This window comes from Lissotriton vulgaris, chromosome 9, assembly GCF_964263255.1.
Source record: "Lissotriton vulgaris chromosome 9, aLisVul1.2, whole genome shotgun sequence".
In the NCBI taxonomy this organism is placed as follows: Eukaryota; Metazoa; Chordata; class Amphibia; order Caudata; family Salamandridae; genus Lissotriton; species Lissotriton vulgaris.
This window is the reverse complement of record NC_141697.1, coordinates 1,074,359,217-1,074,375,183: the sequence shown is the minus strand read 5'-3', so window position 1 is coordinate 1,074,375,183 and position 15,967 is coordinate 1,074,359,217. Positions and strand designations below refer to the sequence as shown.

Here is a 15,967-nt window from a genome sequence, read left to right as displayed (position 1 = left end):
ATGTTTAACAAAAAGAAATGTGGATAGAGCACAGGAATATATGTTCTTATATTTGTATTTACCTTTGCAATTAGGATTAAATGCAACTGAACATCTGCAGCTAATAGTTGCTCATTCCTGGTCTCTGTCACTGCTAAGCAATTGATTAAACCAGTTTTGGAAACCAGATCACCACCTTACATCAGTCACCAAAATAATTGGCAGTAATTCAACTAAAAGGAACAGGTTTTAGTAGTGAACGACTTGCAAGTCAACTTTACCAGCTCTAACAAACCTTCCATGCAACACTCACCGGCATCCCTTGTATCCACAATGAAATCGGACAGTTCAAATGTGTGCCCTGCAGTCAGGCCAGGGCCAGAAACCTTCACTCTGCTGGCATCCCCGATCTCCGACTGGACAACCATGATGGTCACCGGACTGTTGGGGACATGCTTCCCGTTCTTCATGATGCTGACCAAGTGCTCGCCCACTTCACGTGGAATGAAGGAAATTCCTGCAGATAAATGAAGTCTATTTCAGAAAAGAATCCACTTTACACTATGAGATCAATAGCAAACCAACTACCTTATACTAATAATTAAGGTGCTGCGTTTTCCTTTTTTTTTTGATAAACACATTTTTATTGGTTTACAGAAAAAATACACCAGCCATTCAGCACCACATCTTGGCAATCCAGAACTACATATAAGAATTTGTGCAACCCAGTTTACAGACACCATCATTAAAACACAATGACTTGAAAATGGACAATCCCTTCTATGACTACACTACCTCCCCAACCATGTCACTCAGACTCTGCGGTATTTCTTGGGGCACCCACGTGCTTCATACATGACTTTTTCCTGAGTGGTGCACAAATCCACCCCAGTCCGCCATCGCCCGACACTCGGGGGGGCTCAGAGCGTTTCCAGGAGGCTGCAATGCCTCTTTTGGCAACTGTCATAGCTGTAGTTAAAAACATATTCTCATTCCGAGATCCCTCTAACCCATCAGTAATAACCTAGGATCGTGTGTTTTGGTTCGTGGGGGACCTCCCACCCCAAGATTTTGGTGAGCTCTTCCTCGATTTCCCTCCAGAACCACGCCAGGCGTGGGCAGGCCCATACCATCTGAAGGAAGGCCGCCGGGTCGTGACCACACCTGGTACAGGCTGAGGTCGGACTAAACCCTGCCGGATAGAGGCGCACCGGAGTGAGGTATACAGCGTGTAAATAATAGAGCTGCACCAGGCGCAGCCTAGCAGATGTGGTAACTGTTCTGGGGCCATAAGGGCATCAAACCAATCCTCCTCCTCCAAGGGGCCAACCCAGTCCTCCCACTGAGCCCGCAGTCGGTCTAGGGAAGTAGAGGTATTGTTGATCAGTGTACGATAAATGCGGGAGATGACACCCTTCCCCAGGTCCCCAAACATTATCTGAGCTTCAGGTGGTCTGTGGTCAGGAAGCCGTGTCCCTGCTGTAAGGTGTGTGTGGAGGGCGTGTCACAATTGTAGATACCTATAGGATTGGGATTGGTGCACGGAGTATCTATTCTGAAGGTCTTCGAAGCATTTTACGTTTTTAACGATGTTTACACATTAACAGAAACAGAAACTAATCTGCGTCCCTTTTTGTATTTATATTTTAAAATGGAAAAATTCAGACATTTTCTATTCGGTAGAAGCTGTTCCACGGCGTCAGTCATGACCTGTGCACAAATACCTGTGCAAATTGAATATAGCTGCAAAGGAATATACTAGTATTTCAGTGGGCGATTTGGCCAAATGCAGGCAATTAGAATGGTATGCTCTGAGAGAAAAAATATATTCTACTAGGTTCAAGAAGAAGTCATAGATTTGAAGATCTAACAAGAAACCGACTCCAGTTCATCACCAGTAGCATCCACACAAACTGCTTTCCTTGCACAAAACAATCTGTTTAAACACTGGGTGTACAACAAACATCCCAGCTGGGTCCTTCCATTGTAAGATGTTTTCTTGTAGGAACTCTTCTGAATACCCCTGACTAATTATGTGGAGCAAGACACACAGATGATGGACGGAATGCAGAGCAAATCAAACATTTAGCCCCAGTAAATACATCTGGGTTAAATCCATTGTTCTTATGCTCACCATGCCACCCCTGTTTAGACCCAGCTATATGCAAATCAGTCTTGACCCTGTGCCTCATGGGAACAGTATAGCCTGAACTGCCAAGCCAGGTTCCCCCTGGACAGGAAACGTGGGTCCCGTGCTCTCCATGCCACTGGAATCAAGCTTGCCTGGCTGATGAGGGGTGATGCCCCGAAATCGGTCCCAGGATGCTTGTTTCCAGTCCAGGGAGGACCTGGCCTGGCAGTTCGGTCTGGGCTGTCCCCCTTGGGAACAGAGTCTAGACTGATTTGCATATGGCTGGCCCTGACCTGGACGGGGACGGGGAGCAAAGAAAATGATGGATTTAGTCCCAGATCTTTGTACTGGGGTGAATGTTTGACATTGTGCTGCATTCTGTCCATCAATTGTTCTTTTTGCATTTGTAATTATGTGGAGCAGTCAGGAATTCTGGAAATCCACATCTAAAAATAAAAAAAGGCTATTCCATGTCTCAAGCTCATGATTTGTCATCCACATTGACATTGTTCATGGGATATCCACTCACTAAACATAACACTGCCTGTAACCGAGGTATCAGGCTTACTAGCTCCCCAGTGGCTTGACTGTTGTTGTCATGCACACTTGTCCCTGTCATTTATCTTGACTTATTATTGCTCAAACTTCGAATTCATTCATTCATACTAGGCACCCACATACTCTTTCCACATATCACTCTACCAAAGTCTCTGCCATCCTTGTACATTAATATTCTAACCTTCACTCATCCACGCTTCCAACCATTGAGCCACCTGACGTTTTCATATTCGCACCATTACACAAGCCTTTTCATCCCTCTACATTAGTTATAACCAAGCTTCTCCACAGTGTCACACCATCCTCCATCTTCAATACTTGCCAACCCTGATTTGTCATATGGACAAAAGGCATCATTTCAGAGCACATACCTTACACATCTTTGTTACTCCCACTTTACGATAAGAGGTGTGACTGTCCTAAGATTGTGATTACCTCTTTATCAGGGAATGGCTGCATTACCTTCCACCTGCTATTCAATGGTTAGCTTTTTATAGACTCAAGGATAATACAGACAGGGTTTACGGATTACTGCCGTACAGGAGATGTAGACTTTGTATGACCCATTGTACAGTGATCTATGTCTTTAACCCCTTCGGCGCTGGTGAAGGAACCACTCCGTCACCAGCCTCAGTCGCGCTGTGCTGGTGACGGAGCGGTACCTTCACGGCCCGCCTGCGTGGCCCTGATTTCACGCTTGCGCGGAGCGTTCTATTGAGCGGGCGGGGCCGTGACGGAACCGCTCCGTCACAAGCACAGCGCGCCTGAGGCTCGTGATGGAGCGGTTCCGTCACAAGTACGGGAGTGCCGCTCCCCACTAGCGCTGCGGCGGAATAGCCACCGCAGCAAAGGAGTTAATGGACTACATTTTGGATACGTATCAAGGACCCCCCAAAAATATTCCTGACAGTCCATATTATAGTCTATTAAACTTTGAAAATAGCATCTTTGAGAGTACCAGCACTATGCTGACCCATGCGCTGCCCAGGTTAGCCCATTTCTCTTGGGCTACCATCTACAGATGAGACTCAAAAAAGTCTGTTATGTGCTATTGGATGAAACAAATGATGGGTGGCTACAACAACATTTCAATCTAGACAAGACTAAAGCTGCAATCTTGTAAAAATATCAACTAAAATGTTAGCTAAGGACTTGTTTCACAGCTGCAGTCCGAAAAGGACTGGAGGACACCACGGAGACTCAAGAAACTTTAAACAGAATGCAGTAAAATACAATACCGCAACACCAAGATCCACCAGCATGCTGATGACACTCAGCTCTATCTCACAATCTCCTCAACCAGTTACATATAGAAGCTCAAAGTCTTCTAGAATGCAGCCAGACATGGATGTCACCAAACTAACTGGTGCTAAACCACAAAATACTGAATACCTCCTGTTTTCCAGCAACGTCAAATATTCTATTTTCAGTCACAGCTTCTACCTTAAACAGGCTTCACAAATCAAATCCCGCACATTCGAGTGTAATTTATTTTTTCTTTTTAGTGTTTTGCAGTTTTATGTACCACAATCATTCCACAATGGCATTAGAGCACTTTACAAGAACACCAGATTACATTACAGATGTTGTTCATTTTTAAGGCATAAGGGAGATATAGGGCCATATGTATGAAGGCAATTTTGCAATCGCAAATGCCGAAATTCGCAGAATTTCGGCGTTTGTGATTGCAAAATAGCTAAGTGGTATGTATGTAAGCAAAACAGCCTCGCAAAATAAGGAATCTCAAATTTGCGATTTCCCTATTTTGCGATTGCATTTAAGGAATCGCAAATTGTGATTCCTTAAATGCAATGTATGAGGCCCAGAAAAAGTGCAATTTGGACATAAGGAATCGCAAATTACCACCAACTTCAAGTTGGTGGTAATTTGCGATTTCTTTGAAAAATGCACTTTTTTGCATTTTTCGAAGTGCCATGTGGCACACATACATGCCCTTAGGGGACGTATGTGTGCCACATGGGCACATATGCACATTTCAGGAGTGCAACAGGGTTTCCTTTTGACACCCTGGCACCCTTAAAATTGCATTCTCAGTTTGCGATTCTCTAATTCAGAATTGCAAATTGAGAATGTCTTCCCATTCATTCCAAAGGGCCTCTAGGCCCATAGGAATGAATGTGGAGGTATTACTTAATTGCGAATTCCAATTTGCGATTCGCAATTAAGGAATATGTAGGATTCACAAATTTATTTGCAAACCCTACATACATAGCATTTTGCGATTCTCAAATAGCGATTCTCTAAAAATCGCTATTTGAGAATCGCAAAATGTAAGTTTCATACATATGGCCCATAGTGATTTGCCCAGAATCCCAGGATGTTGAGCCAAGGGCAGGACTCAAACCTGATTCCCCAGTTCCCGCATCCCCTCCCACTTGAACCTCTCACTCAAAGAACGCATTGCCAAGAAGACCAAAACAGCCTTGGTACAACACTCGTTCCTGAAAGAAGTCAAACATTTTCTCCCAGGAGAAAACTTCAGAATGTCAATTCAAGCCATAGTCCTCTCTCATCTAAATGGACACAACATCTTGCTCAATGGCATCCCATAGACCACCCTCGCTCCCCAGAAAGGCATCTTTCATGCAGCTGCATTGACCAGTGAACACCTGAAGAAATCAGACCACTTGACCCTCACGCACAGAATCAGCACTGGCTAACCTGGATCATCATCAACATCCGCTGCATCACTTACAAGCCCCTCTACAAAAAGACCCTTGTCTATCTAGCTAACAAACTAGCATTATATGGAGGTACACGCCGAATGAGAAGCTCCGACATTGCAAGATTAGAGAATAAACACTGCAAAACGAAAAACAAGATAATAAGCCTTTTCAGCATGCACCCCTAGGATCTGTAACACATTACTAACTGCTTTTTGATGTGTTTAATTTCACACCAGTCTCCACTTGTAAGCTTCATTTCTGCAGTTATACTATGTCTTTCATATGAAACAGCAAGACACCAAGGACTTTAGTGACTTGAGGGAAGAGTGATGTGTCATCATGTATTATAGGGAATAAAATAGCCTCTGTGGTCAAATTTAAGGCAATTGCATGTCACCTTGGAGTTCCATGGTCTTTGAAATGAACTCAGCCTTCCCATTTGTTTCCCTGCATAGTCATGGAACTCTCCAGTAGGTGGGCCTCCCTAGTCCCTGGCAGGGGCTAATTAATCCCAAGTATCACGATTGCATAAAAACTTCCAGATGTCAGCACCAGGAAAATATATGAAATCTCAAAGTTTCGAGATATAGATAATGATACTGCAGTCTGGTGGGGATGGTGGTATTAGGCCAGTTTGACATTAATGCCCACATGCATCAAAGTCAATTGCATTCGCAAACGGTGCGAATCGCAATTTTTGGCCGTTTGCGAATGCAATTGACTAATTTGGAATGCATCATGCATTTCGCAATTTTAGGAATTGCAACCATGTTGCGATTTCTAAAATTGCGATTGCATTTAAGAAATCGCAATTTCAGATTTCTTAAATGCAATGCATGATTATTTTTAAATTGCGAATTCGCACTTTGGAAGGGGTAAATTAGCATGAAGTTGAACTTCATGCTAATTTACCGAAAACTTTCAAACATGCACTAGTTGCATATTTGAAAGTTTTAATTTACACACACACACATGTCCTTGGTTCATGTGTGGTGTAAATTGCACGTAAAGTAAAATTTCAGGGGTGCAGGGAGGGGTTCTTTGGACCCCCCCTGCACCCTTGAAATTGCATTCACATTTTGCGAATCGCAATTTGAAATTCGCAAAATGTGAATGCCTTCCCATTCATTCCTATGGGCCTTTTGGCCCATAGAAATCAATGGGAAGGTTTTCTTAATTGCGATTGGCAAATTGTGAATCGCAATTAAGGAAAAATAATGAATCGCAAAAAATATTGCGATTTTTTAATGCATAGCATTTTGCGATTTCTTAATTGCGATTCCTTAATTTTCGCAATTAAGTAATCGCAAAACGTTACAATGATGCATGTGGGCCTTACTCCTTATTAGGAACATAGGCCCACATGCATCAAAGTCAATTGCATTCGCAAACGCTGCGAATCACATTTTTCGGCCGTTTGCGAATGCAATTGACTAATTCGGAATGGATCATGCATTTCGCAATTTTAGGAATCGCAACCATGTTGCGATTTCTAAAATTGCGATTGCATTTAAGAAATCGCAATTTCAGACTTCTTAAATGCAATGCATGATTATTTTTAAATTGCGAATTCGCACTTTGGAAGGGGTAAATTAGCATGAAGTTGAACTTCATGCTAATTTACCGAAAACTTTCAAATATGCACAAATTGCATTTTTGAAACTTTTAATTTACACAGACACACATGCCCTTCGGGCATGTGTGTGTGTAAATTGCATTCAAAGTTAAATTTCAGGGGTGCAGGGAGGGGTTCTTTGGACCCCCCCCCCGCACCCTTGAAATTGCATTCACATTTTGCGAATCGCAATTTGAAATTCGCAAAATGTGAATGCCTTCCCATTCATTCCTATGGGCCTTTTGGCCCATAGGAATCAATGGGAAGGGTTTTCCTTAATTGCGATGCGCAAATTGTGAATCGCAATTAAGGAAAAATACCGAATCGCAAAAAATATTGCGATTTTTTAATGCATAGCATTTTGAGATTTCTTAATTGAGATTCCTTAATTTTCGCAATTAAGAAATTGCAAAATGTAACAATGATGCATGTGGGCCATAGTCGTTTCTCATGGTGACAAAGTTCAATGAAGATGTACATCACTGTTAAGCCTCTGACAGGTGACACCCCACAAGCAGAGCAGTGCACAAACCAATTGTCCATGGTGTACTGAAGTCGGGCACGTAGCCTGTTACAAGAATGGTGACATTGCTGCCGATAGGTTGCTCTGTAGGTTTAAGTGTGCATTTCAGGGTATATTCTCTGGTCTTTGACAAGCAGAAACCCCTGGTACCTACATATCTACAGGGAATATCTAACATGGGCTCACCCTATATTGTATGATTTACTCTACTCACCAATATGGTTGTTCGGAAGCCTCTTCAGAAGGCAGGGCTCATCATGGCCAGATGGGGCTCTGATGCTGGCGGTCAGTAGGCTGAGATCAGTCTCGTTGATGTCTAGCATGAAATCAGCAGCGGAGCCAAGCTTAACTTGGGAGCGCCGCCTGCTGTCGTCTGCAAACACAGAATTAGGAAGGGTACATTCATGTCAGATCTACATTCATGAAATACAAACAAATTAAAAACAAGTTACAATAAAATCCACAGCTACCCTTGTACTATCAGGCAAAATGAACCTATTAGGACCATACACCATAAATCTGAATATCAACAGTCATCAATGTACAAGAAGCCAAATATCCCTGCTTCCCCTAAGAATTGTGTGAGTCTCTGGTGGGCAGCATGAGAGCTTCTTGAAGAAATAACCCGTGGGGGAGCTTATTTTAAAACGAATTTCAATTTAAGACTCACACATTTTAGGGGTTCATACCACCTTTTTAAAATATCTGAAATCTACTTATTTTAGATTTTCTCCTGATTTAAATACATTTCTTTCTTCCTTGGAAGTCCCAAAAATCACCAGGAGCACACGAGGAAATCCACACAAATTGGAGATTCCCTTAAGTAATCCTGCTTTCCTGCAGGTACTTCTGGAGAATGTCTAAATTAGCTTATTGGAAGTATGCAGTAGCACATTTACCTTTTTCTTTTTTCTCTGCTAGCAAAATAGTTTCCCAGACAGAAATAAACCCTTCTTTTTTTGCCCACTTTAAACATTTGGGTGTTTGAGAGTCTTTCAGTGCCATTGTCTACATTCACTCCTCCTTATGTTGGCACTGTGTTTACATGTACAAACTGGGTGTGAAACACCTTGATAATATTTTGGAATGATAAAATATGACTTACAATATGTTGTGGTGGTATGTGTGAGTTATGTTCGAAAGTCAGTCAAATCTTTATTCTGTGAGTCAGGGTCTGTGATGCACTACCGTTGTTATGTAAATTTAAAAAAAATAATTCTGGATCAATTTGACCAATGCAGTGCTTAACTTGTAAAACAAAAAGTGCCAGGGCACTCAATAGGAGGCCACTTCAGCATGCGCCACCCTTTGCTCCCACGAGGGCTGCCAATGGCAATGCAAACACAACTTCTTACTATCACACTCCAACAAATGTGACAATTCAGACTATTCCAGGTCCCTAAAGCTATTAGAATGGCTTGGACTGTGGGTATTAATCCTTTTTAATGTAATTGAATGTCAAAACAACAGTTGTTTTGCTCACCTCTGAATAAAATAAAGAACGCCACCATGTGGCAGACTGCATAGGTGCCGGTGTTGAAAATTAAGTGCTGGTCCCGAGCAATGGAAACCACGGGCTCAAATTAAACACTAGGGGCCATATGTAGAAAGCCAAAATGCGAACGCAAATGCTGAAATTCAAAGAATTTCAGCGTTTGCAATCCCAATTTGGGCGTTGTGCTATGTAGCAGACAAAAACCCACTCGCAAAATAAGGAATCGCTAAATTTATGATTCCCTATTTTGCAAATGCATTTAGGGAATCCCAAATTGCGATTCCTTAAATGCAATGTAGGAAGCACCCAAGTTGTGCGATTTTGGCTTAAGGAATCGCAAATTACCACCAACTTCAGGTTGGTGGTAATTTGCGATTTCTTTGAAAAATGCACTTTTTTGCATTTTTCAAAGTACCATGTGGCACACATACATGCCCTTAGCACATGTAAGTGCGCCACATGTGCACACATGCTTATTTCAGGGGTACAACAGGGTGTCCTATTGACTAAGCCTGGGTGGTAAATTCCGTTCCGCTTGCGGAATTTGGGTAATTTTGCCTTCTGCAGAGAACACGAAATTACCCAAAATTCCATGATCCGCGGAATTTCTTTCGCGAAATTTTTTGCATGTTCGCGCTTTCAAAATGCGTATTCGCAAGATATTTCTCCCCAAGCATGCAAACAGCATTCGCGAACAGGAAAAAGCATGGCAAACATGCAGAACCAGCAATTCCACGTGTTCGCGGATCTTTTGCGTTCTCGCAGAGATTTTTTACCACTTCGCAGAGCTTTGCGTAGCACGACTACGCAAATTCCGCCCACCCCTACTATTGACACCCATGCAACCTTGAAATTGCATTCTTAATTTGCGATTCTCTAATTGGGAATCGCAAAATGAGAATGCCTTCCCATTCATTCGTATGGGCCTTCTAGCCCATAGGAATGAATGAGCAGGTGTTCCTTATTTGCTAATCTCAATTTGCGATTTGCAAGTAAGGAATATGTGGGATTCACAAAATATTTTGCTAATCCTACCTACATTGCGTTTTGCGATTCCCTAAAAATCGCAATTTGAGAATCGCAAAACCCGTTTTACCTACATATGGCCCTAGATGCCATTTCTTCTCTACACTACTCACTTATATTAAAAGAACTGTATGAAGAGGCTTCGGGCCTGGTGCTTGTCGTTCTGTTCCGCAAGCGTGGTTACCTGTGATTTTGGCAACAAATGGACTACCCGGGATATGGGTCTCATTGTATTTTACGATGATGTTGTAATCCCCGGGTAGCGTCGGCAAGTAGGTCACACTGCACGTGCCATCCTTATTGTCAATGCAGCTGATCTCTGCTTTAGAGGGTCCTTCGATGGCCAGATCCAGCCCACCTGTGAAAAGAAAGCGAAACATGTCAGTTCCCATTACATTGTTGATCCTTTCAGAGGATATTTTTTGAATTACTGCCATGTTTAGTTATATCATGTCAGGTTCACACAGATGTTTAGAATCACTAATTTGAAACAAATTATCTAATTTGCATTCGCTAATCTAACCCAGAGACTTTCCCAGAGCATGGAGATTTTAGGAATACACGTCATTTGAGATTAATGAAGCAGCTGTGCGTGCCACAAGTGCTCTGTTTTGATGTAGTTATTTAATTTTAGCAAACGTATATACCCAGGAGAACAAAAAAAAACAGTCCACCTATAAATTTCCCATTGAGCAGGCTGTACATCATAACGAAAGTAGGCCGCAGTGATATACTGCCAAAGACAGTACATAATGTACACTCCCTAACGTGCGACTGTTGCAATAATGTGAAAAATGGCATATTGTTTGCATTAGATCACGTCTTTGGTTTGATTACTTGTGTAGCAGTCTCCACTTCATTCAAACTTTTTCCAGGATTATTAGATTAGTGTCTCGAGCAATCACTCCCCCAAACGGCTGACTGATTTCTTTGTTTTTGGAATCTGATTTTTAGATTTATTGTGTGCACAATTGCAATAAAAACCATATCAACTGAACGCACAGATGTTTAACATTGTTCAGGTTATGTGCAGATGCTAAAACATCCTCCTCGTCAACCAATAATTCACGGAGAGAGTCTGCGCTGTTTCACGAAACACTATAATAAACACACAAATAAATAAGTGATGATGTATACTGATGTGGCATGCAGCAGAATATGCATACAAGGACGTGCTTTTGTGCCTGAGACCCCAAAACCATCTGCAACCCCAGCACTTCTGCCCCATGGCTGCTATATCCGGTTGGTTTGTTCAAATAAACAACTGAAAGGAGATGTGGTCCACCGGATATGTTAGTGACATGGGAAAGGGAAAACCCAATTTCTAGGCACATGGTTGCACTAGGTTATCCTTGGTACATGCCCAGACCCTTAGAGCTTACACTCAGGCAAGGGGGCGGAATATCAAGCGCATTTCCATATAAGGCCCTCATCGCTTACTTATAAGTGCCCTGTCCTTTGTCAAGTGCCTTCTTTCTTGTGCTGAGGGCCCACCTGTACAACAGTCTCAGGTACTGGATAAAACAGCCCTAAATATACAGAGCTAGGCCCTTGCAGCAAGAAAGTGTCAAGTACCACCGACATTGCAAAGTCTCTGTCAAAGATGTCCACTAGGAACCTGCCTTTTATACTATTTGTTCCACTCCCTTGTCAATAGAATGATCATGATCATGAGCCATTGGAGGGGCCGCCTTCGTCCCCTCCAATGGCTGTCACGATCTATAGTATGAAATATTTCACCGTCTACCTGGCCCAGGTGAACCCTAGCATTGAGAAACACAGAAAGATCATATTAGCGTAACAGACAGTGTCACACTTAGGCCGTGGTAAATGTCTTCACCTATATATTACTTCATATGTAACTGGCTGCGAATAAGGCACATTTCTATCATGGCCTTTGGGCATTTTCCCATCAATCTATTCTGCTGTGGGCATTGATTGCGTGTTCATAAGCTAGCTTCTGCTTTCACAACGTGTTTCCCTCAGAGGTACAACTATAACGTCAGTGTCTGACTGATGTTTTGTGGTGTTTCCCAGGCAGTGAGGTCACTCCTTGAACAAACTACCATCTACAAATCTCTAATATCCTGTCAAAATTCATCATCTGCGTCACTGTCACCCGTCACTTAAAGGCTCTTCACTCTTAAATAGGGATCTCTACCAAAACAAAGGTCATCCATTCCCCTCGTCCCCTGCAACCTTTTTGCTGCATCGCCACATTGCAGTCCCCAGAAATCCTTATCCTTTCACCCTCAACCAAGAATTCTGGGCCTACTCTGAACACCGATATGAATATGACTTTTATGAACCTCTCTTTAGTAAATATTGACCACTTTTTACATCCAAGAGACGTAGAATCCACCAACATTCTATTCCCCAACATGGTCATCTAATGGCAGAACACCTTCAACTGTTTCCCCAGTATGCTTTTAGCATCCTACAGAAAGTCATCAACTGTGCAACACACACACTGATCACCTACCTCATGCCTCCCACACAACACTAAAAGCTGTTCTATGCTCATTACAAGGCCATGCATAGGTTTTTCACTCTGGTGTTTAGTGACCTCCTTACCTGGAAAGCAACGTTAGCATCAGCACTGCCTCCTCATCCTTAATCTTCCATGTGCTGGACAGTGGCTCACAGCCTTGCAACTGTATGTCCCTCTGCCCGGGTCATGGTGCACTAGACCTGAGAGCATCCCTGTGAACCCCACTCGACCAGGAAGGCTATCATCACACCCCTCGAAGTCCTCCTGTAAGACCTGAACTCTCCTCAGACACCCTCAAACATCCCCACAATCCCTTGACACATTTCACCAACCTGACCACACGCTCGCCTTTAATCCCAGCCTCATCTTTAAAGCTGTTAATGTGTGCATATGCTTGTTCTCCACCCTTTTATTTTATGTGGCAACCTATTGCCTAGTTCTCAGGCATCCGTTTTGTGTAGTAGCATACCCAGCTTCTTGTGAAGTTGTTAGGTTACCTCATTACACAAATACAAATACATTAATAGGGCAATTGGTTTGAGGTTTCAGAATCCCTAACAATTCAACCCTCACAGTGACCAATAAAAAGAGAATGAAAGAAGCACGAGTCAGCGTAGAGTAAGCCTGCTCAATCAATTAAAAGAACTTCACCAACAAAGTAGAAGCCCAGAAGACAATATTAAAATAGACATATTCACAGTCCTCTGTATTTGTCACCCATACGCTTCTGTATTTGACTACACATGGCTTTGTTTCTCAGTGGATCCAATTCTGGTGGCGTCTGTTCCTGATAACAGGAAACCATTTTTATCTGGTCACTTAGTGACCTTTTCTGACTGAAGACTTGTCTCCTCTCAGATGATATTAGAAATACACTGATCTGCCACGCTTATTGTAAAAAACAGTACTTAGGCAATCTCAGGTGCTTTCTCCTACCCATTCAATTCTTAGCCCTCCAGTAGGAGTGACGATAAATTCTGGATGGGGCCAGTAACCATGTTACCAACGCCAACCATTTTGGATAATATTAAGGGTGCGAAGTTATAGAGGACCCCTCATGTTTCCCCCGGAGATTTCATATTTTAGAGGAAACCAAACTCTCCAGGGGAAACTGCGAGCGAAAATTAGGAAGTTTTGGTGGAATCCAACTCTGAATGACTGATTCCCCTGGTAATCTCGCATTACTCAGGGAAATCTCAGGGTCCAACCAGTAGCGCCTGTAAATTCGACTCACATGGAGTTAACCAGAGCCCCAGTAACATTAACTCAGGGGGGGGGAGGCTTTGGGGGGGGGGGGGGGGGGTGCAACAAGAGTGCCATTTTTTTCATTCTCAATATTTTGCATTCTTGCACGGACATACCTGACTCCTATAAGATTTGGTTTCAAAATACTGTCTGGGTATTACTTCCCCGAGTAACCTTATCTTTACTGCATCCTTACAACTCACACCCATTCTCCTTACCCAAACTTTTTGTTTACCCGTTACTTCCTAATCACTTTTTAAGATTACTGCGTTCTTTGGCAGACATGACAACCAACTCACATTCCACGTGATGCTCCATAGCATAGCACACATTACACATTTTTTAATGAATCTCCATGCCTTTCTTTTGCTTAGACCCTCTCCCTCATACCTCTAAAACAGAGGTGTCCAAAGCAGGTCCAGAAGGGCTGAACCCATGTCAGACTTTTGGTTTATCCATATATAATATAATTTTACACACAGTGAACCTATAAAGAACTAATTTAAGTGGGCAATGGTGATCATAAAAATCTGACCCTCTTGGAAATACATTGGACACACTGGCCTTTCGTATACGGATAGGCTCACACACACAATACAAAGGCATGTCTGCACACTTTAAAGTTCATGGTAAACTTTATAGTACCCCTGTGTCATTCGCAAAGTGGAGGGGTTTGATACAACTGAACGTGAGAAATCAGCAGGCACAGGCTTCAAGCTCCAGATCGAGTGCAAAAGCAGTGTGCTCCGCCCAATCCCTATTTCTGACTTCCAGAGATGTAGTAAGAGAAGAAGAGGCAGACAGTAGTCGGGAACTGTTGTAATAAGCTGAAGAAGGCGGTACCACTCAGGATAAAACCGTAGCAGACAGGTGAAGGACCAGCCTGAATGGACCTTGCATCAGTTGATGTCCATGCGCTTTATGTTTCTTAGTCGACCCAGAAATCAAACTTTTTAAAAAACATATCAATCCCTACTCCACATAATCGGGATGTTGGTCAAAACGTACCTTCTCCGGCATCTTCTGTGATGATTGTAAACGTTGCGGGCTTATTGGCTACGCCATATATAAGTCCAGGCCCATAAGCGGAGACATTTCCAGTGTTTGGATAATTGACAAAGAACTGTAGGGGACTTTCTGCAAAAAAAAATAAACAACAGTGACAGTTAAGGTGATTCCACCACGGTACAGAAGTGCAAGCTAAAATCACAACAGTTGAACAATGAAACAGAGCACCCCCTGCTTTTGAACAAATCCCAGGGATGAAGAAGAGCCCTGGACTCAACCAACACCTTCTCCCCTCACCCCCCCTCCCCCAGCCATACATAGACGAATCTAGTCTATTTGCACAGTTTTCTACTGGCATCAATATGTTGTCTTTGAAAAGTATTTCATATTTAGGTTAAAGTTCCTTTATTTGTATGGTGTGATGACCAGAAGTAACTGCTTAGCTATGTGCGGGACTACATGGCTCACAGATTCAAATCAATAAACACCCGTCTAGACACAAGCCCTCCTCGTGCCTCCAGGCTCCACAGTGTTTGAGGGATATTTCCGTTTGTTGTATTTGAAATGGTTTACATTTCACTGTTTTTCAGGATCAACGCAGTTTTCCCATGTTTGACCCCAAAGGACAACACGATTTTGCCCTCCATTTAAGTTAACTCAATTTCAGGGGAAGAATAAAAATAGACACAAGCATAAACCAACTCGAAATAGAAATCCAGAGTATTCCTAGAGGATTACCTAATCTTCTAATCACTGACACATGGTGAGATGTTCTACATTTCCTTTATTTTGAAGAAGTGGCCTGCAGAAACGGAAAAGTTTTGCACTTTGAGCGAGGCCTCACAATGATGTATACGCAGCGATACAAATCCCCTTTTCTACTGTTTAAAGGGGGCATCCAGTGATCTCTTACCCTGTGTCATATCTCAACAGCCACCAACAATGTGAATTCCAGAACGTTTCTTTATTTGATGACGTCTGGTTAGGTTAGCCGACTGGACTACGGAAACACCCTCTACGCAGGCACTACCGCTAAACTCCAGAAGAAACTCCAACGAATCCAAAACGCCTCAGCCAGGATCATATTAGACATCCCATGCAACGGACACATCTCTGGGCACCTTAAAGACCTCCATTGGCTACCCGTCGAGAAGAGGATCACTTTCCGACTGCTAACCCACGCACACAAATCACTCTACGACATCGGAC

General features: G+C 42.8%; 1 protein-coding gene across 4 annotated transcripts in view; it reads right to left on the bottom strand.

Moving 5' to 3' along the window:
• Positions 1 to 15,967, bottom strand: part of FLNB (filamin B) — a 476,237-nt gene that overhangs the window by 77,515 nt on the left and 382,755 nt on the right. For all 4 annotated transcript variants that reach the window (XM_086939044.1, XM_086939045.1, XM_086939046.1 and 1 more), the window contains 4 exons: positions 14,759 to 14,887; positions 10,199 to 10,372; positions 7,708 to 7,866; positions 293 to 496 (listed from right to left, as the gene is read on the bottom strand). In XM_086939044.1, the coding sequence (XP_086795170.1) occupies positions 293 to 496; positions 7,708 to 7,866; positions 10,199 to 10,372; positions 14,759 to 14,887 (666 nt within the window). The remainder of the gene's footprint in view (positions 1 to 292; positions 497 to 7,707; positions 7,867 to 10,198; positions 10,373 to 14,758; positions 14,888 to 15,967) is intronic.